Source organism: Dunckerocampus dactyliophorus, chromosome 9 (assembly GCF_027744805.1).
Source record: "Dunckerocampus dactyliophorus isolate RoL2022-P2 chromosome 9, RoL_Ddac_1.1, whole genome shotgun sequence".
NCBI lineage: Eukaryota > Metazoa > Chordata > Actinopteri > Syngnathiformes > Syngnathidae > Dunckerocampus > Dunckerocampus dactyliophorus.
The window spans coordinates 12,502,045-12,525,905 of record NC_072827.1 but is presented as its reverse complement, the minus strand read 5'-3'; the positions used below and the strand labels follow the sequence as shown (position 1 = coordinate 12,525,905).

At 40.2% G+C, this 23,861-nt stretch overlaps 3 protein-coding genes across 4 annotated transcripts; 1 reads left to right on the top strand and 2 right to left on the bottom strand.

The window, feature by feature from the left end:
- Positions 1 to 5,180: 5,180 nt before the first annotated feature.
- On the bottom strand, positions 5,181 to 14,957 carry gtf2e1 (general transcription factor IIE, polypeptide 1, alpha). Its single transcript, XM_054788325.1, has 6 exons — positions 14,799 to 14,957; positions 13,773 to 14,068; positions 11,611 to 11,768; positions 9,189 to 9,384; positions 8,869 to 9,107; positions 5,181 to 5,982 (listed from the first exon to the last, which is right to left on the bottom strand). The coding sequence occupies exons 2-6, from the start codon at positions 14,060 to 14,062 to the stop codon at positions 5,522 to 5,524; spliced, it is 1,344 nt and encodes a 447-aa protein (XP_054644300.1). The 5' UTR covers positions 14,063 to 14,068; positions 14,799 to 14,957; the 3' UTR covers positions 5,181 to 5,521.
- Positions 14,958 to 15,120: 163 nt separating this feature from the next.
- Positions 15,121 to 18,354, top strand: rabl3 (RAB, member of RAS oncogene family-like 3). Of its 2 annotated transcripts, none has more exons than XM_054786973.1 (8): positions 15,121 to 15,198; positions 15,554 to 15,639; positions 15,735 to 15,864; positions 15,941 to 16,055; positions 16,117 to 16,267; positions 16,829 to 16,900; positions 17,689 to 17,727; positions 17,873 to 18,354. In XM_054786973.1, the coding sequence occupies exons 1-8, from the start codon at positions 15,153 to 15,155 to the stop codon at positions 17,927 to 17,929; spliced, it is 696 nt and encodes a 231-aa protein (XP_054642948.1). In that variant the 5' UTR covers positions 15,121 to 15,152; the 3' UTR covers positions 17,930 to 18,354. The 2 variants fall into 2 exon arrangements, with proteins under 2 accessions (XP_054642948.1, XP_054642947.1); XM_054786972.1 differs by having other exon boundaries at positions 15,554 to 15,645.
- Positions 18,355 to 19,084: 730 nt separating this feature from the next.
- Positions 19,085 to 23,685, bottom strand: LOC129187536 (granzyme B-like). Its single transcript, XM_054786974.1, has 5 exons — positions 23,464 to 23,685; positions 23,227 to 23,374; positions 20,299 to 20,440; positions 19,912 to 20,169; positions 19,085 to 19,819 (listed from the first exon to the last, which is right to left on the bottom strand). Exons 1-5 carry the CDS (start codon positions 23,513 to 23,515, stop codon positions 19,655 to 19,657), a joined length of 765 nt encoding a protein of 254 aa, XP_054642949.1. The 5' UTR covers positions 23,516 to 23,685; the 3' UTR covers positions 19,085 to 19,654.
- Between the last annotated feature and the right edge of the window lie 176 nt (positions 23,686 to 23,861).

Below are 23,861 nucleotides of genomic sequence, written 5' to 3'. Positions count from 1 at the left end.
TCTTAAATTTATTTTACAGTGTGAGCGACTGAAGCAAAAATGTACAATCTCAAGAAGTTTGAAGAAGAAAACATCTTTGCGCATCGTGGCTGCAAACAAACCCTTTAATATGTGTCGCTGGCAGGCGTGTTAGAGCACTAACCAATTAACTAGAATGGTGTTATCTATTCCTCAGGAAAAGCAGGCTTTTAAAGTATCCAACTGGAACCTACAAGTATATTACTGTATATAATAGTTGCAGAAACAAGGTTAAAAATATCCGACCATTCATGACATGGTTGCATGCAGAAATATGATTGGAAAAAAGACGTATTCACTCTATCAAGCACAGTATATTATGTGGGAGCATAAAAATACATACTGTGTGTAAACTGGCCGCTAATTTAATGCCGGGGCAATTAAGTACAGTATATGATGATGATAACATACATTTATATAGTCACACAGTTGCTCAAAAGTGCAGTGTTCAGCTCACTTTCACTTTACTGCACCTCATCTATCCACGGATCATTCGTCCAACTATTTTCTATACTGCCTGGCTGGAGCTTGTCCCAGCTGACTTCAGCAAGAGGCGGGGTACACCCTGGGCTCATCACAGAGCACATATAGACCATTTACACTCACGTTCACACCTATAGGCAATTTAGAGTCTGCAATTTGTCTCACCTGCTTCTCACAAGAAGCAACAGGGATTGGAACCCTCGATCTCCTAACTACTAGGTGACCATGTGGCCTTTTCATTTTTCTTGTCTAGTAACTGTGTATGTATGATAGTGGACATTGTTACAATAGAAGTACTCAGGGAACAATACGCTGCAGAAGAAGAGGATGTTAAATGCAAGTATATGTATTCAATTTCAAGAGCGCTCAGATTTCCGAGAGGATCAAGGAAGCGACTTGCGAGCTGAGTGGCAGACTGACAAACCGGGTCGATCATTAAGCGCTTCATCTTCAGGCTTTATTGGATAAAGAGTGACAGCAACACCCCCAATCAATCAATCCTTATGTAATCTTCTCAGGCCGACCAGGCAAAGCATCCATCATTTCAACCTGTCGCCACGCACACGCACATAAAACAAACACACCCCACACTTCGTCGCTGGACCTTAATTGTGTGTCACAAACATAATTAAGATATCCAAAAAGAAATATGGACCGCAAAACAATCAGTCAGCATCATAACACAGCCAATTGTGTCTTTAGGTTTCCTTGTTGAGATGCTCGGCTGCTCTGTAACCTCCACACACATTCCCACTCTCTCGGGCTTGCCTCGAAAGATCAATGGCACAGCGTGCGATTAGGTTTTTAATTGCACTGTCCTGAAGGGTGGGGGCTGTTTTAATGAGACTCAGTCCCGTTTTCTTCCTGACCTTTGAGGCTTTGCCCTACAGGTGTCCATCCTCTGACTTAAAAGGAATATATGGGCTGGGAGGGTGTCCCCCCAGAGGCGCCAGACCTCAGCAAGCTCCTCTGCAGAGATTGACATTTTCACCTCAACACAACTTCACTTTTTGTTTTTTCTACAAATTAAACAGGACATGGCATGTCAATTATCATACGCTGAAATATACTCAACACTTTTGGTTTTACGGCCATCTTTCATGAGCTAAAACATTATCTACATAGGCAAAAGGCCTATTTCTCTCAAATATGACGCTAATTAGAAAGCATTATTATTGCACAGGTGTGCCGTAGGCTGGCCACAATAAAAGGCCACTCTAAAAAGGCCACTGTTGATTGTGAGACCTGTTTTGGGTGGGGGTCAATGGCAATTTGAAACTGGGGGTGCCCCAATCAGGGTTTTATGCTGCCAATTCCAATCATCCATGAGTGAAATCGGCCAATCATTGCTAATACCGGACACATGGTAGTGATGTGGGATACCACAGATTTCCTTTCCAATCCGACACTGAGTAAACTTGAGGCTGATATTGGCGATGCCGATGGAATACTTTGTGCAAATACACCTAACGTGTCTTGTAAATTTTTAAAAGTAGTGTATTTTTAATCATAGCATAACTGTGATATTGGTGAAAAAATATATTATTAGTTTGAACTTTGACTTTTGCTGTTTTTTTTTTAATTTTCCCAAATATTTCAACTTTCTTCTTAAATAATCTTCGTACATTTTCTTCTCATAATATTATGACTTTATTCCCATAATTTAACTTTTTTTGTCATATCTCAATTAACCTATTTTAAATAAGCGTACGTAAGTGTATGTAAGTAAGTTGTACGTAAGTTGCTGTGCGAGTGTACGTTGGTAAACCTCAGCTTTCTTCTTGTAAACTTTCTTCTTATAATACTATGACTTTATTCCCATAATTTTATACCTTTTTCCTCAACCTAATTTTCCAGAAGTTACCACTTTGTTTTATTGCTTTTTTCTCATATTACGATTTTTTAAAGTCTTTTTTCTATAATATCTCAACAACTAAGCTACTCAAATGACATTTTCTCTCATATTACATTTTTCTAATAAAATTACGACTTTTTCTTGTTAGATTACAACTTTTATTTTCTTTTATTGTAAAATTACTGCTGATTGTTAAATGTTTGCTGTTTTTTAAGCTTTCTTGTGAAGTTCTGTTTTTAAAATGTGCCGCTTGCCAATAAAAAAAAAAATTGTCACGGGCCACAAATGGCCCTCAAGCCGCACTTTGAACAACCCTGGCATTAAAACCTCTTCCTGCCTGCTTGTAGGCAAGAGAAGAGGAAAACAGACACACATGCACATGGCAATATACTAAGGCAGAGTTATCGAGTTAATTTTCATTTATTGTGTGATTCATTTATTATCATCCCAGTCCTAAAACCCACGAGTTTTTTTCTGAAAGAAAAATCTATTCACGTTTCAATTTCGCCAGGTCTTTGAGATCTTGAGTCATCCCTCTATGCTCTAAAAAAAAAAGTAAAATCACCTTAATTTTATACAAATACATATTTGACTTTCTTTTTCAAGAGAACACATACCACTCTTTAAACTCGCAGAGGAAGAGATACCTTCTTGAAGGAGACTTCAATGTGAGAGTACACCGTTTGGTGCAGCTGTGGCAGGGCGACGTCTGTGAAATAGTTCCTCCCAGGAAGCATGGAGCTGGGCTCCAAGTGAGAGAGCAGTCAGCGGAACACGGTGCCTTCCACCCCTGAAAAAGGCTGGTCATCCAGGCCGATGAAGTAAATTATTTTTCGGGTTATTTGCTTAGCCTTCTGACTGTCGTGCTGGCGTTGGCTGCCGTTTGACTGTTTGTCTCGCAAACTCGAGACTTCAAATGTCACATTAAATTCGTTGCGTCAAAGCTTATAACGTGCTCGCCCCACGAGATTTTTTTTCGCGGCATGTGTTGGAGGAAAAAACGCCACACGGCAGACATGTTTGATTTGCCGCCGTACGCCTGCGCAGTGACAAATGTATGACTTCGGGTATTTGTAATCGACATAAGCCAATCATGTACTTTTCCACGGATTTCGGGCTAAGCATTGGTTGCCAATCAACTGGAACACCACTTTTTGAAGCCCATTTGGTGCACAAACGTTTATTGCAAGTGAATGTATTAAAAGAAACTTTAAACTAGAATCACGGGACCAGTGGCAGCAGACCTAGCAGCTTCCTCTTACATCAGGGGTGTCAAACTCGTGCCATGGAGGGCCGAGACACTGTAGGTTTTCTTTCCAGCCAGTCACTAAAGCAGGTGATTTTAATGATCAACACCTTCAGTTTGAGAGAAGGAGCTCATCAATTAAATCACCTGCTGAAGAAACTGGTTGGAGAGAAAACCTGCAGCGTCTCAGCCCTCCAGGGCACGAGTTTGACACGTCTTACACCGTGCAGCTGGGAGTGTTTCCAGCTTCCTAGCATGCCTTGCGGCATAGTGTTCAAGCTCACTGCGAGTTCAGAGTTGCCCAATTAAAGTGCCTCTCACCATCAGTTGTGGGATTTAAGTTTGCCACAATTTCAATGCAGGCCACAATAACACTAAACTTGTATGTTGACAGGGGGCCATAAAATATGGCTACCTGCGCACCGTGAGTTTGAGACCCCAGCAGTAGAGTGACCGGACCATCAGCGATGTTAAGCGACAGTTAACCAAATATTAGTAGGGGTGAACCTGCAAGGGGTGAACCTTTTGTAAATTATAAAAATATCCAAATAACTTCAAAATTGTGTATCCAATTGTTGTTAACAATAATTGAAGATGTACATTGTATTATCATTCAGTTGACTTTCATTTTTCGCATTCCAGACAGAAATACATTTTATTATTGGTTGCTTGCTGGGTTTTACTATGTGATCACAACACATTTCCCCCTTTCCTTCAGGATTGCCTGAGCTTTTCCGACACGAGTGATCAAAATAGTTGACGTTTGACGCCCCTCCACAACCTGAAGCTCCAATGTTCTATTGAAGGAAAAAGCACCCCAGATCATGATGACGCCCCTCCCCTATGCCAGGTGGAAAACACGTCAGATGAGATCTCCTTGTCGTGCCAATAACGTTAGAAGCCATCAGGACCCTCAAGGTTCAAGTTTTTTCTCATCGGAGAATAAAACTTTCTTCCACCTTTCAATATCCCATGTTTGGTGCTCTTTTGCAAATTCCAAACGGGTAATTCTGTGGCCTTGGAGGAGACGAGGCCTTTAAAGACGTTTTTTGTTCTCGAAACCCTTGTCTCGCAGATGCCGTCTGATGGTTATGGGGCCGCACTCGGCACAAGTAACAACCTTCATTTGGGCCGAGGATCGTCCCGTGTCTTGTCGGACAGCCAATCGGAACCAGTTATATTTTGTTCCATAACCCTCAGGATCTGTGAAGAAGTCTTACTGCGTCCAACCTCAGCATCAATGGTGCGCTGCGAGAGCCCTTGCTTATGCAGCTCAACAATCCGACCACGTTCAAGCAGAGAAAGCTTTTTTTTGCCTTTGCCATCAAGAGATCATGATTTTGTCTTTTAAAGGCTGTGGTCTTTTGACCAACTTTTGATCGGCCTATTCCACTTTAATGCTTGTTTGCAATAAACTGCTTACTCAATTTTTTTTTGTCTCACTCCTATTTCTTCTTTTTGCAATGTGAAGCTTTAAGAACCTCAAGATCCAACAGTGCAAAATGTAAATTCTTGCAATTTTTCAACTGGTCTTAATATTTTGATCAGGTGTGTACTGTGTACTGTGATTTTCAGAACCAAGTTTAACAGATTTTTATCCGTAGGTAAACAGCGGTAATCACTCCAGCAAAATGTTTCGTGAAACAAGCCAGCTGGCTGTGAGCATCTGTTTAACAGCTGCAGTGAAAATAAAACAAACAAAGAACACATTGGCACAAAATGCAGGTAGCTAGCTTCCAAGATGTGGAAAATACTTGGGAGGGAATACTATACAGAGAGTGACCTCTGAGGCAACACTCTTTTGTGCATGCAATGAACATGTTGCTGAATGGAAATGCTTCATGAAAACTAGTGCTGAGTAAAAAAGGGTCAGCAAGGTAAAGGTAAATGTAAAAGTAAAAAAAAAAAAAAGTACATATTCAAAAGTACATGTCTTGAAAGAGGTTTTGTCCCATCTCAATGTAGGCGTCTTTCTCCTGTGCAGACATTTGCTCCACCAGCTCTGGCCTCTGGCTCACTTCCCGATAAGAAAACGGGCGGCCTCCCACCGTCACCATTGGCTCGTCTCCCACCTCCTCAAATTCGTCATCATCCTCCTCTTCGTCCTCTGCCACCCGGTGAGGAGCGGCGGCGGCGGCATGAGGGAGAGGAGCCGAGGGCATCTCGTCGTCGGATTCACTGGTGTCGCTCTCTGAGTCACTGGCGTTGGCTGAGGCAGACGTGAGCCCCCTGGCGGCGGCATTTGCTCCGCCTCCGCCTGCCCCAGCCACAGCTCGCTTCTCGTGGATGAGCAGAGCCTGCATCACCTCTTCATTTTCATCAACCTGCCCAGCTCCAGGATGATTTGCTCCATCCTGGATCCCAGTTGTCATGTCTCCCTCTGTGGAACACAAACTATTTGTAATATGCAGCAATTTCTCAAGGTGACATGCAACGAAAATCCGTTAACGCAAAATGCACGCAGTTTCTATGAGACCGGATTAATGAGCGATGCTTGCTCAGTCATACACTAATCAAACCTTTGATTATTTCATGATTGCTATGTGCCCTTGGCTGTTGCACAATATCAGCATAAGGGAGCTCAGTGAAGGGCATCAACTGGAGGAGATAACCTGTGTCGACTAAAGATTGGTTGTCATGACAACCAAAACGGAACAACAAAGAGACTCAATGTTTCCCACAGGACTGCAATCTATTTGTGGCAGTGGTGGGATGATGCAATTGTCAAATTTGCATAATTGGCCCTGACGCATTTCCAAAAAGCAAGTAAAAAAAAACAACAACAAAAAAAAAAACATTAAAAGCAAAACAAATATGTTTAGAAGTACAAATTAACTTTCTTCTGTCACTTATCCTTTTTCCTCAGTGTCAAAGACGCAGCTGCCTGAGAGTGCTTTTACATGGGCGTATTTGCATGCATAAAAAAAACACAGTCGGGGTACATAAAAATAATTTTTTGCGTGCACCGAGTCTCTGAATAACCGCTTGTGGTCACTCTGTGTGCCTTACACACTCGGCGTTGCTGAGTTTTGGCAGTCTGGGGGCAGGCATCGACGAGAAGGCCCCACAGCTGTCTCCAGATCAGAGCCAATGCGAGGCAGAGTAGGGCGGCGAATATTGACACTGTATTGACACCAGAGAGGGGCCCCCAGCAATACTCGCTGCTTGCTGAGAAGTGCAATACGTGCTTTCATGTCAGAGTCGTGAAATTTCTTCACTAGATTTGTTACTAATTGCTTTTGTTTGTTTTTTTTAAACGAGTATCTAGAGGGGTCTGATTACTCGCTAATTATAGCGACAATGTCACTAAAAAAGTGATGGCCGATACCATCTCACCCCCCTGATACCGATTACTTATTTGGCATTTTAATGTGTATTTTGTCGATGTCATATGACATCAGTCAGCTGACATTAAGCTCCTCTCCTGATTTGCTCTTGCTCCCCCGCGGCGTTTCAAGCTACACACGGAGACGCAACTTTCATCTTTCTTATTCTGATTACGGATAAACTAACTCAGCGGTAACATGCTTATATCTATCACAAAAGTTATCTGTTCACTTGTAGCGGCTAGTTATGTAGAAAAATAAAAATGTATTGTTTGATGGCTTTGCTTCGCGTCATGAACTCCACTACAGAAATTACTGTTATCTACACGTCCGCTTCTTAAACTATTATTTCATGATGAAATGGAAAATGTGCTCATTGCTGAAACCTTTTTAATATGTTGCCTCGACTTCGGCTACGTTGTCTTTTGCATAATCGTTTTCAATTGTTGTATGATAGCATGCAATACATGAACTGTGTGTCTAATGAACGTTACGCAGCTATTCTGACTGACATATTACCAGTACTCAGGTTATCTGCGCAATTGAGGAATTATGTGTAATTATCTTTATTGCCATATTGAATATACTGTAATTATGATATCAACTACTTTGATTACCTGTAAACTTGTGAAATACTTATCATTCATATTTACAATAGTATTTCAAAGTTAACTAGTTAGATTTTATATATGTTCTATGTTTTATAGAAAGAGGTAGATCATTTTGACTTGTAACTTGCATGCTGAAAACGTGCGTGGACCCCTGATATACAGTACATGTATAATAGGGGTGGGAATCTCTGGCCACCTCACAGTTCGATACGATTACGATTAACAGGCCTGCGATGGGATGATAAAACGGTTGTCGATGCATCTTTTTTGTGATTAATAGTTTGCCCATTTTTTTTTATGCGGAATTTTTCTGCTGCCCTTATTCACAATTGCAGTGTCAGTGAAATAATGTTGCGTATCTGTGTTCCAAAGTGGCCAACAAAGCACAACAAGCCCTGCTTCTCAACAATCAAATACGGCCGCAAATCCTTCACAATAAAAGTTGCGATTGACTTTGTGATTCGCTTCGCCTTTTCCGAGTTGGCTGGAAAATTAGTTATCGCCTGCTCGATGGTTCTCTGGTTGGCAGCAACTTCAGCTGGCTGTTTTTCCTCCTCGTTCGGGTGGAAATGTGCTATGTGGTTTCTCATATTTTTCCTGTTCCCAAAATATGTTAAGCTTGTATGACAAAGCTTGCATAATGTCTGGCTCTTGTCCAGCTCATTTTACCTTCAACTACGTGAAAGCCACAGCTGCTTCCAGGCGCTCGATTTAAATCGGGTACGGGTCGGGGTTTACGCTCAGCCATTCTGGTAGCGTCTTACACTTAGGTGCACCACCATAAACTTTCCAGGCGGCATTTCCGCTTTCCGTCTTCTTGTTAATTTTTTTTTGTTCTGTCAGCATCGATTATTTTGATATTTATTAATCGATTAATGATCGTCAATATCCGCATCACGAGGCTTCTAAGAATCGATTATTTCGTACGTACTCAGATTTTTTAAATAAATATAGTAAATATATATTTTTTCTATATTTATAGTAGGAGGACTTGGTCATTTTCATCGATACTCAATGACAGTAATCGATACTCATTCAATACTCTTGGTGTAACGATATCACAAAATCGATACATGCATCACTAGTTGCTAAGCTGGCAATAGCGATCACCGTCTTGTTATTCTCTGGCAAACCAGGTGCATTATAGCATGTTTATGAGCGAGGGTAAACAGATAGCGCCAAATTTAAAAGGTTGGGCATTGGGCTTATCCATCAAATGTAACAGAAGGACAAAACACCACTTCCTTGTTTTCCCTCATTGGAATAATAAAATATGTATCTACCCAAGACTGGTCAACAAGCAAGAAAAAAAAAAACAAACACACTTACGGTTCTTGAGCATATCTGTCTCGCTGTAAGCACCCTGCACTGTACTCTGGGTCAACCAGATGGGCCTCTCTTTGGGTGCTTTGCCCTCACCAGCATGCTTCTGCTGGTCATCCTGCTCATCCATATTGATAACAACATTCTGGGTGTAAAGGTCGGCGTATACTGAGCCTTTGTTGGACCAGGCTTCCCGGTGTGGGCCACTTGCAGCGTTGGTCCCAGCTGCCGCAGCACGTTCACGGCTAGAAGAGAAATCCACGTTATTAGGTTTCTTTGCTTCAGACTTGATGGTACGGGTAGTGACCGAGTGGGCAGAAACTGACCTCTGCTTGAGGGCAGGGATCTCTGTCGGCTCGGGCTCCAACAGGTCATGAGACAAGTTCACGTCTTCGGTCTCACGCAGAAGCCCGAAGATGGGCTCGATCTGCTCATTGAATCGAGCCACAAGTGTCCTGGCATCGGGACACACCGACTCATCCTCTTCCACCCCCGTTTGACAGAATGTGCAACGGAATGTACCTGAGGCACGAGAGTGATCTGAATAAAGAGAGACTGTCCATTGCAAACCACGCGCCCCTTTTCCTTTGACATACACGCAACCATGAGCAGTATATTAAAAAATACGATGCAACGATCCATGCCGTACCCCTTTTGAGTAACCTTAGATTATACCCAATATGGGACTTCCCTAGCAAGCACCAAAACTGTTGTCTAGCAAGTTTTTTTTATGTTTTTAAAAAAACTTTTTACAGTCAAATGTACAAATAGTGTGCCATTATTTTCATGTTTTTTTACATATACAACTAAAATTACAAGCTCAGTGTTGGACTTGTTTCAAGCATTTTAGCTTTAATGACGTTGCAGGCCATCTCCCCCCCAAAGGTAACTAGTTTCTTCCTGTGCGTCTCTTTCCCTCACAAGGGGATGTTATGAACACTGCACTGTGCTTCTGAGGGTTTTGGGCTCTTGTACACACACGCACACACACACACACACACACAGACACTTTGCTTCCTGTCAGAGGCCATCTGCTTCCCGTGCTGATTTCACCATCAATAATGGGAACTGTTCCAGCATTAGCACAAACCCACACCTACTTTATGCCTGACTGTTTGTGTCAAACACATCCACAAAACCTGGAAAAACACTGAAACCTACATACCTTCTTCTCAGACAAAGATGCAAGAAAATTATTATATAATCTAAAAAAAAAAATACATATACATTTTGAATTGCAGTGGGTTGTTTTTTTTTTACTGTAATTGTAGCTAACAACAGAGTTTTGTGTCGTCATGCTGACATCAGTCTTTGCAAGCATAAAACTTGACCCATTACTGTCACAGTTCAGCAAACGCCAACAGCTTAAGGCAGATAGCTGTCACATATAAAGCTGTCTGCCCATTGGCAAATTCAGTTAGCAAAAGTCATTTCTGGACTACAAAGCATGAGCAGTGTTACAATCTAACATGGTAACCTCTTCATAATCTAAACACCATCCTTCTTTGTTGTGCAGATTATTTTAAAAAATGAGTTTACAAAGCATCAGTCTGAAACTAGCAATTTAGTTGAAGAGTCATCCTCTGCTGGCCAAAAAGAAGAATGCTGCTTTACAATGGGCTTCCATTACAGCACGTTATTTGGTTCCAGACCCGACCAAGACGTGACAGTAGGATTCCTTCGACCTTCTACTTTCTTTTTAACATTATTAGAGCCCTCTGGGCCGGAAAGAACACCCCATAGTCATCTTTACACTCGTATTACCCAATATAATTGACACAATAAGAAAAAATAAGCCATTTAAGACATTAATAAGACTTGTGCGTGTTGCTGTAAATTTGTTCCGGGGCCGACAGGAAGCGACGTCGGGGGTTCACTGTTGTATTTTAGCTTGCCGTGCGTTGCGGCTGTAACAGTAGCACGTGTCTTTATTAGGGATTTTTATTAGGGTTTATTGTGAGATAATGCAAACCTGCAATAAAAGCCTGTTGCTCCGGGGATCAAGTCTGGTGCTTGTGTGTTGGTAACATTACTGACACCTATTGTACTGACCAGTGCAGAATACTACCTATTATCCAAGCGTCTTTGAATGAGTCTTCTGAATCTTCTGAGTCTTCTGTATTTTAGTTCATTTAATCATTTTTATGCTTGAAAATGCTTATTTAGGCATAAAATTTAATAAAATTCAATATGCATTTTTTTTTAAAAGAAATAATACAAATAAAACGTATTCAACCACATCACAGCATGATTACCGTGATAGGGTGAAGCCGCGACATTCGACTCGTACAGTAGCGAGGGGCGAGTGTAGTTCATTTATATACGGTGTGTGTTAGCAGTCAATAGTAAATTACTTTTCTCTGGGCACCAAAATAAATGAATAAAAATGTTACTCAAGCTGTGTGTGACTGAGTATATGCTAATTTCTGTGGCCATTGTTGATTGTAATTTGAGCAGATCAGATTAACCACACAAAGCCAGAAACATAGCTGTTGTAAATATGACAGTCGGAACCAAAAACTAGATATTAAAAATGCACCTTCATTATGAAATCCCAATATTAAGTCACACTTGTGGGCATCGTTGTGATCTCTGGTACTGTGACTATTATAATATTAAATTCATCCATATCAGTCAGTGAAGTGGAAAACTAAATATGGACTTGATGGTTAGCTTTTGCATACGGTAAAGACAAAAAATGGCCCAAAAAAAGTAATCTACTTGGCGGAGGCAACAATGACAGTTTACCTGACATGGGATCAAACAGCTGGTTGGCTTCCAGATCCGTGAAAGTGGAGAAGCAGCAGGGGCATCGGAATGAGGCACGGTTGGTCGAGTCGCGTTCATCCGTTTCGATACGCCGTCGCATGTGGTCCAGTTTGTACTTGACCACGTTCACCAGGACCCTGTCACGTCGAATCGGAAATGTGTGTATCATTCATTCATTCATATTCTACTGCCTTTCTTGTGTTCAAAAATATGAACACAAAACATATTTTACAAAGAAGAATTAGTTTTACGTGAGAAAAAGCAAAATACATATAAATGATGAATAAATGATAAATGTACATTTAACATCACTTCTAACTTTACTGAAGACTTGTTTCTCACTTCCTTTATCAAAAGGTCTGGCACTTCATTTTTTTTTTTTTTTTTCAAGAGCATAGATTTGTCTAACACTCAGAAATACATAGTACACTTGAACGCATCATCAGCGAACAGCGCAAAGAAAGGAGACAGATACCAGTTGTTCATTGTTTTGTGTGTGTTCTATGAATATGAGTATGAATAAATAAACCACCCAAACACATCTACAGTGTCTCCAAACTCCAAAAGAACCACTATCCATTCTTCAGAGACTGAGTCACCGGTGTGTGGATGCACTCGACTAGTTTGTTAGGCGCACTGTTTGGCCATATGAAAACCATGACATAATTTCAGCAATATTTTCACCAAATCCAATGAAAACCAGGGAGTAAGAAAACTGTATTTGAAACTGCTGTATTTGTTGGTGTAAGCTGAGCCTACTTATTTCTGCTGCACACAAAAACATGAAATTATGGCAAAACATGCACCCCTACTGTGTTCCCTGCGCTATTATATGTAGTTCTACACCACAACTACACCACCTGGTGGCGCTGTTATTAATCCCCTAAAGCTGTGATCCCCAACCCTTGGGTCAGAAAGAAAAAATAATTTCCTATTTTATTTTTTTTAATTATTTTTTTTTTTAATTTTGAAAAGTGGCCGGATTCTCTCTGTTACATCCGTCTCACTTGACGCATGTCCATTGTGTGTGTGCTAACTTTATCTCATGCCGCACAGATAGACTACTACTGTATTTTTACCATTTTTCTTTCACCTCATATGTGGTATCAAATGCTGATACAATGTGGGAATGCATGAAGGTAAGTTTTGATGACTTATTGAGTGCTAATGTGCACATTTGTCTCAAGTTAATTCATGCTAGCACACTGCCTTTTACCACACACGTCAAACAGCGATGTAATAATCTCTCTGGAAAAACTTGGCTGGAACTTGAACTGGTGGATGGTGGGTCGGCATTCATTTTGTGCTTTTAATTTGATGATATTCATGTCTTAGTTTTACACAATACATAATAAATAAGATAAATTAGATCGGTATAATGTACCAACCCCCACCCGGTCCACGGGAGATTTGTGGGAACACAAGCCGGTCCGTGGGTCAAAAAAGGTTGGGGACCACTGCCCTAAAGTTTGACCCCGTAAGTCAGATTGACTTCAAATTTATCATCCAGCTCGACAGAAGACACCTTTAGGGCCTGGGTTCCCAAACTGCCGTAGAGGGTATGTGGAAAAAAAATTAAAAACAGCGTGACTACATTATCTGAGCTTTACATACTGCACTCAAATGCCTCATGTGAACAGTACAGGTAGTAAAGTGCAGAAGAAAGGAGAACAAATAAGTAAGTTTGATGATGTTGTGCATTGAAAGTGTTTAATCTTGAAGATTTCATATACATTGTGTGCTAAATGAGAGCGGTCGTCTTACGTGGTGCTGGGACTAATGCGTTTTTTAAAGCTGCATGAACCTGTAACTTGGTTGCTGACTGAAAGCCCCCAATTTTGCATGTTTATGTCCGTTACGCTTCACTAATAATGTGTCTTTTTTGGGAGCTGCGGCCACTTTGGGCCCTTTTTAACGTGCTCTGAAAAGGTTCTATTATAATTTATATGCCAATGAATACATTGTGATTGGAAGAGGCTGCAATGTACTGTATATCGCAATATGGATATTAGGCTATATCGCCCATCCCTACTATTGACACAATTACATCCACACATCGGGGCAATTTAGAGTGCATGTTTTTTTTTTAACTGTGGGAGGAAACTGATGTTGATGTAATAATCAACAAGAACCTATTTTACCTGTAATTGATGAAATAGTAGTTGTGCCGCGTCGTCTTGCCATCGGGGGCCGTCTCCACTCTCATACGACACTTGACAAACTTGTCAGCTTTCAGAGTGTTGAGTACAGAGCGGAGCTGTTTGCGGTCAAACTTGAGGAGCTCCAGCATGTCCTCCTCACGTACACAAGGATTGCGAATGAGCACATCCAGGGCCAAGGCATGCTCTACCCCGTAAAAACCCCGCACCACCATCTTGGCCAGCCGCTTCAGCGCAGCAGGAACCTCAGTTAACAGTTCTGGTTCCATCATCTGGTGCTATGGAGGGAGGCAGGGGGTCCAACTGGTTAGGTACCAAAGCGGTCTTTCTTTATAACAAGGTGCACATATGACAAAGCATGCACAAACTTGGGGAAAGGGTGTAGAAGCTTTGGTCACACATTATATCACAAATTGTATCCATGCAAGAACTGATGTGATATAATACATCTCCAGGTGTTGTGTTTTTACTTCTACATGTAAATATTGTTATTTTTGTTGTTTATATAGGATGTGCTTATTTATCATCATACAATGTTCCTGTTATTAATTAATTTCTATTACTGAATAAGACATCTGCAAAACCGTATCTATTAACTTCGCTATTGCACAGTCCTTATAATTTTATTTTCCTATTTAAAAATGGTAACCAATCAGGAAGTGACCTAACTATCAGTAATTGCTGAGACGGGTTAGGGTTAAATAAGATCTACTTCTTACAACTCCTTTTCGGACGTGTTGAATGGAAGGGTAAAAAAAATGTCTGATTATATGTTAATGCAACACCGTTAAGCATATTCGAAGTTAACTAAAACAAACCGTAATTTTTGCTTATCTACCAAACAAAGCAACGCTGGTTGAATGTAAAGGATGTCGAAACCATTGCTGCTTCAGTTACTTAAATTGAGCCGCTTCAAACTACGGCTACTACAGGTATTAGCTCTCGTCCATTAGGTTGTCTAAAACTACAGTCCAAGTGAAATAGCTAGAAAAGAACGGTTTACCTTACCTGCTTTGATATTAAACCAAAAAAAACACTAAACCGTTCCTTTGTTCTGTCTCATCTCAAAGAAAACACAATGTCCAACAAATAAACTAGGGAAACATTATGTTGTTTAAAGTTCGGCACCGACTAAGGTTTACTAGCATGCGCCCTGGTTTTAGTTTGTGGAGCTACTCCGGAAATAAAAACGCAAAACCAAGACTTAAGATGTTCTGAAATTGCAATTGGCTGAGAAGAACAAGTTTAACCAATAAGAAGGAAGCATGTTGAGGCTCTATTTCGTAAAGACCCATAGCAGTAGCTTATCTTGAACATGGGCGGGGCTTCATATGTTTTTTTCCGGGTCGCTCCTGTCAGATCATGGCTTCTCTTGATAGAGTAAAGGTGTTAGTTTTAGGAGATTCCGGTAAGTGCGTTCTTCTTCAGCAACTCCATGTCTGTGTATAAAGGCCTTTTATAACTTTACTCCAAAGTACAGTATGCCGCATTATCATTTAAACCTCAATAACATGATAATGTTACATCTGCAAGGCTCACTCAAGTGACTCTTGACTTTTCGCTACAGATAGTGCATATGCGATTGTTTACTTTACGAAATTTGTAAACTATTGCCTGCTAAATATCATACATTTAATACAATACAATAATAAATACAAATACAAATATGACACTTCAGCAGTTGGTGCATGTGTTTTTTCTATACTGATCCTAACTTATATGATTGCATTCTGTACCCCAGTCACTGTGCATTGTCATTACAGGTGTAGGAAAGTCCTCCTTAGTGCATCTTTTGTGCCAGAACCAGGTTTTAGGAAATCCATCATGGACTGTTGGCTGCTCTGTAGATGTACGGGTAAGCTTACATTTAAGCGTTTATAGTGTTCGTGTATGCGGTCCTTTTATAACATTTGAATTTGTTGCTATATTTTTTTTCCATAACAGGTCCAAGACTACAAAGAAGGAACCCCAGATGAAAAGACCTACTACATTGAGTTATGGGACGTTGGGGGCTCTGTTGGCAGTGCCAGCAGCATCAAAAGCACCAGAGCTGTCTTTTACAATTCAGTCAATGGTAGAGTAAGTTCCATGCATAATTGTTAGCATCATTATTATTATTATTATTTTAACCTGTTGACTTGGCATTTCAGGAATTATTTTGGTGCACGATCTGACAAATAAGAAGTCCTCTCAGAACCTCTATCGTTGGTCACTTGAAGCTTTAAACAAGGATTCTTCTCCAACAGGAGTTATTGTCTCTAATGGGTAAGTCTTTTTCAATTTATTTTTTTTAGCTACTGGAGACAAATATTGTTCTATCCTGCAGTGACTATGACCGTGAACAGTTTGCTGAGAACCCGGTGCCTTTGCTGCTGATTGGCACCAAGTTTGACCAGATTCCTGAGAACAAACGAAGTGAAGTTCTCACCCGGACGGCCTTTTTATCTGAAGACTTCAACGCGGAGGAGATCAATCTCGTAGGTCAACGTTGTCATTCCTAAAGCCACTAAAGTATTGTACAGGACAGTGCTAAACACTTAAGACTGGTGGATTGTCATCACATTGTAAGTATAGCCTCAAAGAAGAACTTGGTGAAAGAGGCAAAAAATAGAGAGTGGGAGAAGAATTCTGCCATGCTCAAACACAGAAAGACTTTTACCTTTGCCATCATGAGAATGTGGCAGAAAGTGACATAAAAGTTTCATATTTTTTATTTTTAAGGCTGTCGTTTTAAACTTTTGATCAGCTGATGAATAGCCTGTTGAAGTTTAATTGCAGATAAATTGCTTCTTTGTGCATTTTGATGCTGTACTTGCGCAAGTACTTGTACTCCGGGTTTGTAGGATTTTGTTCATGTAGGTACGATTGCTTACAGCTGACAACTCAACGTATGGCGACGCCTAGTGGTTGCACTAAAGAAGACAATGTGGTAGCAAATCATTCACCAGACTTTCAAAGATTGAATCGTCTCATCTATATTTGCGGGACAGAAAGAAGAGGCGTCATTTTTATTGTTTGTGTGTGCTTTGCTTCTCCAGGACTGCACTAATCTGAGATACTTGGCTGCAGGAACATCCAATGCAGTGAAGCTGAGCAGATTCTTTGACAAGGTGAAACATTTTCACAGAACATGCACAATCAGTGTGTTTTTGATGGAGTAAATTGAATTTGAATTATTCAGCCTTATTCAACCAACCATAATATACAATGGTTGATTATAAATACACAGTACTTATAGGGAAAGCTCACCATCTTGTACTAATAATCTCCATAATTAGGCCGTTTGTTGGTAGAAAACCCATATCGTTTGGGCTACATTGGAGTTGCACAAGAAGTAGTCAGAGGCAGACTTCAACTTGCTCGACGAGGTCTTCTTTATTTGCAGCAAATTGATTTGATATTTACACCCTTATTTACAGAGCACAAACCCATCCATCTTCTATGCCGCTTATCCTCAATAGTATTGTTTTGCATGTACAGTATAGCGTGTAACCATTTATTTTGATACCCACATAGTCAGTGTGGTGCCGTTACATTGTGTTATTTTTGGTTGCACTGTGAGTGTAGGAAGGTTTGTTTAGAATGTTTTTAAGGGCGCCTCAATTACTCATGTTTTTTTTGCCATTCTATGGTGGTCCTGGGACATAAGCCCCACAACAACTGTAGCCGCATCTTAGCTAGACATTAAAATCAATTAATTTTATTTTTATAATATGCCGAGGGCCAATAAAAAAACAAGCTGCAGGCTGAAAATGGGCCCCCGAGCCTCACTTTGGACACGTCTGTATTAGGAGGATGACACTTCCTTTTCGTTTTATTGTACCTCAAGTGAGCTTGCTAAAATATGCTAATTGCTCCTGTGTCTTTAAATGTACAAAGTGATGTTGTCTCCAAACAGGTGATAGAGAAAAGATATTTCACAAGAGACCCAAGTCAGGTGAGTTTGGCATCTCAAGTATTTTAGTCAAATAGTATCTGAATATTTTTTTCAAAAGCATTTATTTAATTTTTGTCAACTTTTTCAAAATGCATATATAATGGATCCATAAAAATCTAAAACCGTCAAAATTGTATCTCTGCAGATGACAGGCTTCACGGACCGAAAGCGCTTCAACTTCAAGAGTTTGCACTATGACTGACAAACTGAACAGGCGCTGTGGTTTTGACTTTCCACCACCGCAGTTGCACTTGCATTCCCTTCTTTGCATGACTTGAACACCTTTTCACAGTGTCAACGAAGATTCAGATGCAGGTAAAACACTTGATGAAAGAAGTCGACAGAAGAATAAGCAATATGCTAAAAAAACAACTCAAAACACGAATGCAACAGATATACACGTACACCGCAGTCAGAAAGTCTTCAGACCAGCATCATTTTTGCTCACGCTGTAACAGTCTAATGCCAAGAAATGTTTTTTTAAATGTATATTTCTCATCATTGTATGCGCAATAATATATAGATTTTTTTTAAATAGTGGTTATCATTTAGCTGGAAATGACACAAGAAAGTGGCAAATTGTATATTAAAAATAAATAGATAAATACTATTTTTTTTTTTTCCAGGTTTTTTTTTTTTTTTTTTTTTTTTTTTTTACATTTTGATTACCTCCATTTCCGAAATTTGTCATACTTCTCGCAAATATCCAAATTTATGACGGGTGGATTGTAATCACATTCTAAATATAATCTCAAAGAAGAACCTGGTAAAAGAGACAAAAAATAGAGAGTTGGAAGAGAACAATTCTGCCGTGACAGAAAGGCTTTTACCTTTGTCATCATGAGAATGTGGCAGAAAATGACATAAAAGACAGATTTTGTTCCATATTTTCAATTTTTAAGGCTGTAGTCTTAAACTTTTGATCAGCTAATGGATAGATAAATAAAAATTAGAATTTTTTTCAATTTTTTTTTTTTTTTTTTTTTTACATTTTGATAAACACCATTTCCAAAATGTGTCATACTCTTACAAAATACCGGCATATCTAATATCAAAATTTATGACTGATTAGCACACTCTTCATTTTCCTAGAAATGTATCCCAATTTTTCTGCATGTGGTTTGGACACCCCTACGTTTCGGATGATGGAAAAGATTGTGTTTCCCTCAAAATTGTTTTAATAAAGTAATAAATAATAATGATTATGGTAAATATTTTGTCATCCATGTGTCAGTATTTACCACTTTCTTGTATCATTACCTGTCACTTTAAGTCAAAATATGAGCATAGTATGAATTATTCTGTTTTTGTAATTGTATATTTCGACCAGTAATGTGCAGTGCAGTTTTTTTGGTTGTTTTTTTTTTTACATTAATAAAGGTTTATTAGTTGTTTAGTTTTTTTTTAATAAACTGAAGACATTTTATTTGTATATGAAGTACATGAAGCCTTTCCTTCTCCAGGAAAAACTGATACTTTGTTGTAAAAGTCTGATCACCGTCTGTTGAGCCTGGATTTACAGTATAATCCTCCATGCATTTGCGTAGTTAAAAAGATTTTTCAGCATTTAGCAAGGATAATGTTGTCACACTTACATTAAAGACATTACGTGGGCGGTAGAAAGTCATGATGTAGAATCATAATTTGACTCAAAATGTTTGCGACATGCTGACAAACACAAATCGCCATCCAGACGACACTCAGACGACAGGCTCGGCTCGCGCACTCCTTGTATTTGATCAGAAAATTCAGAAAATATATTTCTAATAATTTTTATTTTGTGTTATCATGATCTGTTTTTGCCTCTCCTGACCGCACGTCACTGATTTAGACCCTATGGTGGTGGGGGTCTGAAAACTTTCTGACTGACTGTACATGCTTCTTTAACTCTTTTTACTAAGCAAAGTAAATGAAAAGTGTACTGGGCTCAAGCCACAACATTCCCCTTCATCACTTCCTTAATCCAGGGGAGGAAGGGGTGGATTCTAATGAAGACATGTGGATTCTTGGGATTACTGCAGTTGTCTTTTTCGGTGAAAGCTGTTATTCCTTCAGGCTTGGTGTTGCAGATTAATGGACCCCCGGAATCCCCCTTGGAAATGGAATACAAAGATTTGTCACTGAGTTATAATTTTTACGGTACTAATAAACGTGTTTTATGGTACGTGTCTGGATTGTGTTTACCTGGCAAACCCCTCCCCACTTGTCAGGCCTGGTGCATGTCATGTGATCAGACCGAAAGTACTGTTTCCAGATGAATTTGCACTCGAAGCTGAACTGTATTTTCTCGGTGGTCTCTTTTAGTACGGGTGAGGTGCTTGACTGCTTTGCAGTTTGGCCCCATCCAGCAACAGTACATCTAATGTTGGCAGGGATCTTCCCATTCTTCTTGGGGAGTTCGATCACTTTGACATACCTGTTCAGTTTGGCCGTGTGTTTCAACTGAAAGAAAGCAGAGCGGAGCTTAAACTTGTCATGGGAATTTTGCTCTACAAGCGGCAGACACATTTATGAAAGCTGGAGAAATTAGTACGCGGCATCAGTTTTGGTCATTTTCCTTTTTTTGTTTACCTTCAGTAGCATAATGTCATAACTGTACTCGCCGACGAAATTTGGATGAGGATGGAACTGAGCCACTTGGATATGTTGCTGACTTTTCTCCTTCTTGGTGATGTCATGTGCTCCTAGTACGACTGTCATTGGCTGATGATCGCTGGCAAGCATAAGGAAAAAATAAACAGCGGACGCTAGAATTTTTTTCATACACTGTACAGTTACCTCTCGTTTCTTAATTGGTTCCAGACTGGACTGTGATAAGTGAATTTCTGCGATGCAGGATTTCTATTTATAAATGGAATTCTTGCATAGTTATAGCAAAGACCTTCTAAACACATTTTTTTATTAGCATTATTAGAGCTCTCTAGACATGAAATAACACCCCTATAGTCACCTTTACACCCAATATAGTAGACATAATAACAAAAAAGAAGCCATTTAAGACATAAATAAGACTTGTGCTCGTATGTGTTACTGTAAATGTGTTCCGGTGCTAGGGGAGATGAGTGGTGGGTGGAGGGGAAGTGACGTCTGGGGTTCACAATTGAGTTTTATTTTGGGCTCATCAGTAGCCCGTATTAGGGATTATTGTGCCTGTTATAATCCAAACCTGCAATAAAAGCCTGTTGTTCCGGTGATCAATTTGTCACCGAACATTACAGTAGCACTACTGACACCTAGTGACCGGTGTAAAATACGACTCAGCATCACAGTGTCTTTGAATGTGTCTTCAGAATGCCTAAACCACGAAACATCATGATTGGTCGCGGATGTGCTGGATCCTATGACAGCTGGTACACCCTGGACTGATCATAAGGCAATTCCTCTTATTGCAGTGCTTCTTAACTTTAATTTTTAACTTTGGCCATCATCCACAATCCTTATGAGACATGAACACACGTCTTTCTCTTGTCTGTGCGTTCTAAAGATCCATCCATCCATTTTCTGTACCACTTGTCCTCACTAGGGCATAAAAACAGATAAAAAGAGACATCTCATTGCTGCACGTAATGGGACACACCTTTGCCACCTACAAAGCTCGCTATTTAAACACCTGTGTGTGTGTGTGGTGTGGCAAGGTGTCAATACACCCTTTATGTAGTTCGGTCGGCGTAACAATGTTAGTCATGATAATAACAATGACGCTGTACAGTAGCTTGGTTAATACATGAAAATGGAGCATTGTTGCCGCTTTTTTGGAGTTTTTTTCAGAAGGCTTTATAGGCCGAATAAGTGTTTCCCGTTAAGTGCATTCTTAGCTGCGTCTTTTTAGCTGTTTTTATATCTTTAGAGCGCACAAAAAAGAGAGAGGTGTGTGTTCTTGTCTCACATTAGGATTGTGGATGATGAGCAAAATAAAAAGTGGCGTTTTCCTTTAATGCTTGAATGGTGTTGTGCCAGTAACTTATACAATGGTTTGTACCGATAAATAAATAAATGCTGCAGGTTCTTAATGGCATTAAATTGGGGGCTTGAAAAATGTCTGTCCTCTAATGGGGCCATGACGGAAAATAATTGAGAAACACTGCCCTAACGTCTATCACAGCAAAAATAGAGTGTCATACTTTGAGCCGCTGTTCTGCTGCCATCTAATGGTTTGTCGTTGCAGCACACCTGCCTGCCTAGGGGAGGAGTTCCTGGCACACCTGTGATCAATCATCATTGGACTATTTAGCTCTCGCCATGATGCCTAGCTTTTGCTGGATTGTCTTCTCATGCTAGGTGACCATGCTCTCGTTCTGATGTTCTTGCTATCTTGCATACCTGGACATGTTTAGTTCTTGTGAGTTCGAGCTCTAGACTTCTTGCCGTGATTTTTGATCCCTTGTATACTACTAATACAAGTTTCGCTGCTCAAGCTATTGACTTTGGTTTTCCTTGCACCTTGCTCGGTCTACCTTGTGTTGGCCTAGCTTAGTTCATTTCTCAGTTTTTGCTACAAGCTCCTTGTTTATTTTCGTGTCTTGCCAGTTTAGTACTTAGTTTTGTTCATTTCTTCCTTGTTTTGTATTTTTGCATTTTCCTTTTTTCCTGCGTAGTTTTTTGTGCAGCGACCTTAATTTTTGCCTTTTGCTATTTTGGGTTTTTTTGCTGCCTTGCTTATCGTGCAGCGCCTTTAGTTCTTGTATTTTTCCCGTGGCTGTGCCCGGGTCAAGTTTTGGACTGTATATTAACTTACGACTAAAAGTGTTAAACTAATTTAAATTGCCACCGGTGTCTCTCTGCATCTTGGAATCCAATCACAAGGCTGTAAGCCACCACGTGACATAGTACAGTGGTACCTCAGGTTTTTGTACGTTCCAAACGGTTCGACAAAACCCGAGGCAATTTTCCCGTAGAAAATAATATAAATCCAATTAATCTGTTCCAGACACTCGGAAATATGAACAAAAATACATTTTATAGAGAATAATTCTATTTTTACATACAGAAAATGAGAAATAATTACAAATGATGAATGGACTTATTTTTTGATGCGGACTCTTCTGGCGAGAGCAAACTCAGTAGCGTTTCTGACCTTCATCAAAGTGCTGGCACGTGCAACTTTTTTGGGGGGCCCCTTTGTGGGCCATTTAGCAGCTGTGCACAAGTTCAAAAAAAAAAAAACGCACTGATAGTGATTCAGTAGCGCGTAGGGTGCTTTTGTTTGGGCTCTCGATTTTGCAGAATGATTCAGTACGGGGCAAACGGACTTACGTGCAATATTGTACGAAAAGCAAAAACTTGCAACTGGAGGCGTACAAAAAAACGAGGTTTGACTGCGTCTGTCTAGGTGGATTGTGTGCATGCTCCAGCTTCCTCCCACAAACCGAAGTCATGTCTGTTCACAATCATACAGATACACAAACGCCGTCTGATTTGGAGCATTAAAAAAAATGGAATGGAGTTATTTGCGTAAAAACGCGTTTTAGAAGCGTTACCAGTCTTGCAGTGTAAACTTACATTTTGCAATGGGCGGCAGTCAGAACAAAGTCCTCACGAATTAGTATCCCGCCACACCAGTGCGCTCCTTGGATTTGCAGGGACGCCATGTAGGGCTTGGAATGAGGCTTCGCAACCTTTCCGCCCACAATGTCGCTCTCTGCTGCCTCTGATGTGAAGAAACAGTCACATAAAAGACGAGATTCTTAATTCTTCCTAAAGGACTCCGTATTTATTGGAAATAACATCTTATTTTACCTGCAAACCAGGAGACCGTTTGAAGGACAAATACGGTGCAGTATACGTGCATCTTGATCGCAGAGCAAGTTGAACTGATGTGACTGATGAGACACCCTCCCCTGTCGACCCCCGGTCAGTACCCCTCTTAACGGAAACTGTGTGTGAGGTGTGAAGAAGTGAGGTGTTTGCTGTTGCACGTGTGCACATGTGTCACACTTATCTGGTATATGAATGCCCATAGACGAGTATTGGATTTGAGTTGCAAAATTTAAAAAAAACTGGTTGAAATCATGAAAATATCAATGAATTAACATACACTGTATGTTCTGCAAATGTATTTGTAAACATGTATTTAAGGAAGGCATGAATACTTTCATGTCAGTAGTGAATAGTAAGACAAGTGATCCCTGGTTATT

Excerpts from the sequence above, each read along its gene's own strand:
- rabl3 (XM_054786972.1), top strand. The coding sequence starts at position 15,153 with ATGGCTTCTCTTGATAGAGTAAAGGTGTTAGTTTTAGGAGATTCCG. Across the intron at positions 15,646-15,734 it reads GCTGCTCTGTAGATGTACGG|GTCCAAGACTACAAAGAAGG; the intron begins GTAAGCTTACAT and ends TTTCCATAACAG. Across the intron at positions 16,268-16,828 it reads ACGCGGAGGAGATCAATCTC|GACTGCACTAATCTGAGATA; the intron begins GTAGGTCAACGT and ends TTGCTTCTCCAG.
- LOC129187536 (XM_054786974.1), bottom strand. The coding sequence starts at position 23,515 with ATGCACGTATACTGCACCGTATTTGTCCTTCAAACGGTCTCCTGGTTT. Across the intron at positions 20,441-23,226 it reads ACTGCCGCCCATTGCAAAAT|CGATCATCAGCCAATGACAG; the intron begins GTAAGTTTACAC and ends TATGCTTGCCAG. Across the intron at positions 19,820-19,911 it reads AGTGGGGAGGGGTTTGCCAG|GGGGATTCCGGGGGTCCATT; the intron begins GTAAACACAATC and ends TCCATTTCCAAG.
- gtf2e1 (XM_054788325.1), bottom strand. The coding sequence starts at position 14,062 with ATGATGGAACCAGAACTGTTAACTGAGGTTCCTGCTGCGCTGAAGCGG. Across the intron at positions 9,108-9,188 it reads ATCCCTGCCCTCAAGCAGAG|CCGTGAACGTGCTGCGGCAG; the intron begins GTCAGTTTCTGC and ends TTTCTCTTCTAG. Across the intron at positions 5,983-8,868 it reads GACAGATATGCTCAAGAACC|AGGGAGACATGACAACTGGG; the intron begins GTAAGTGTGTTT and ends TGTGTTCCACAG.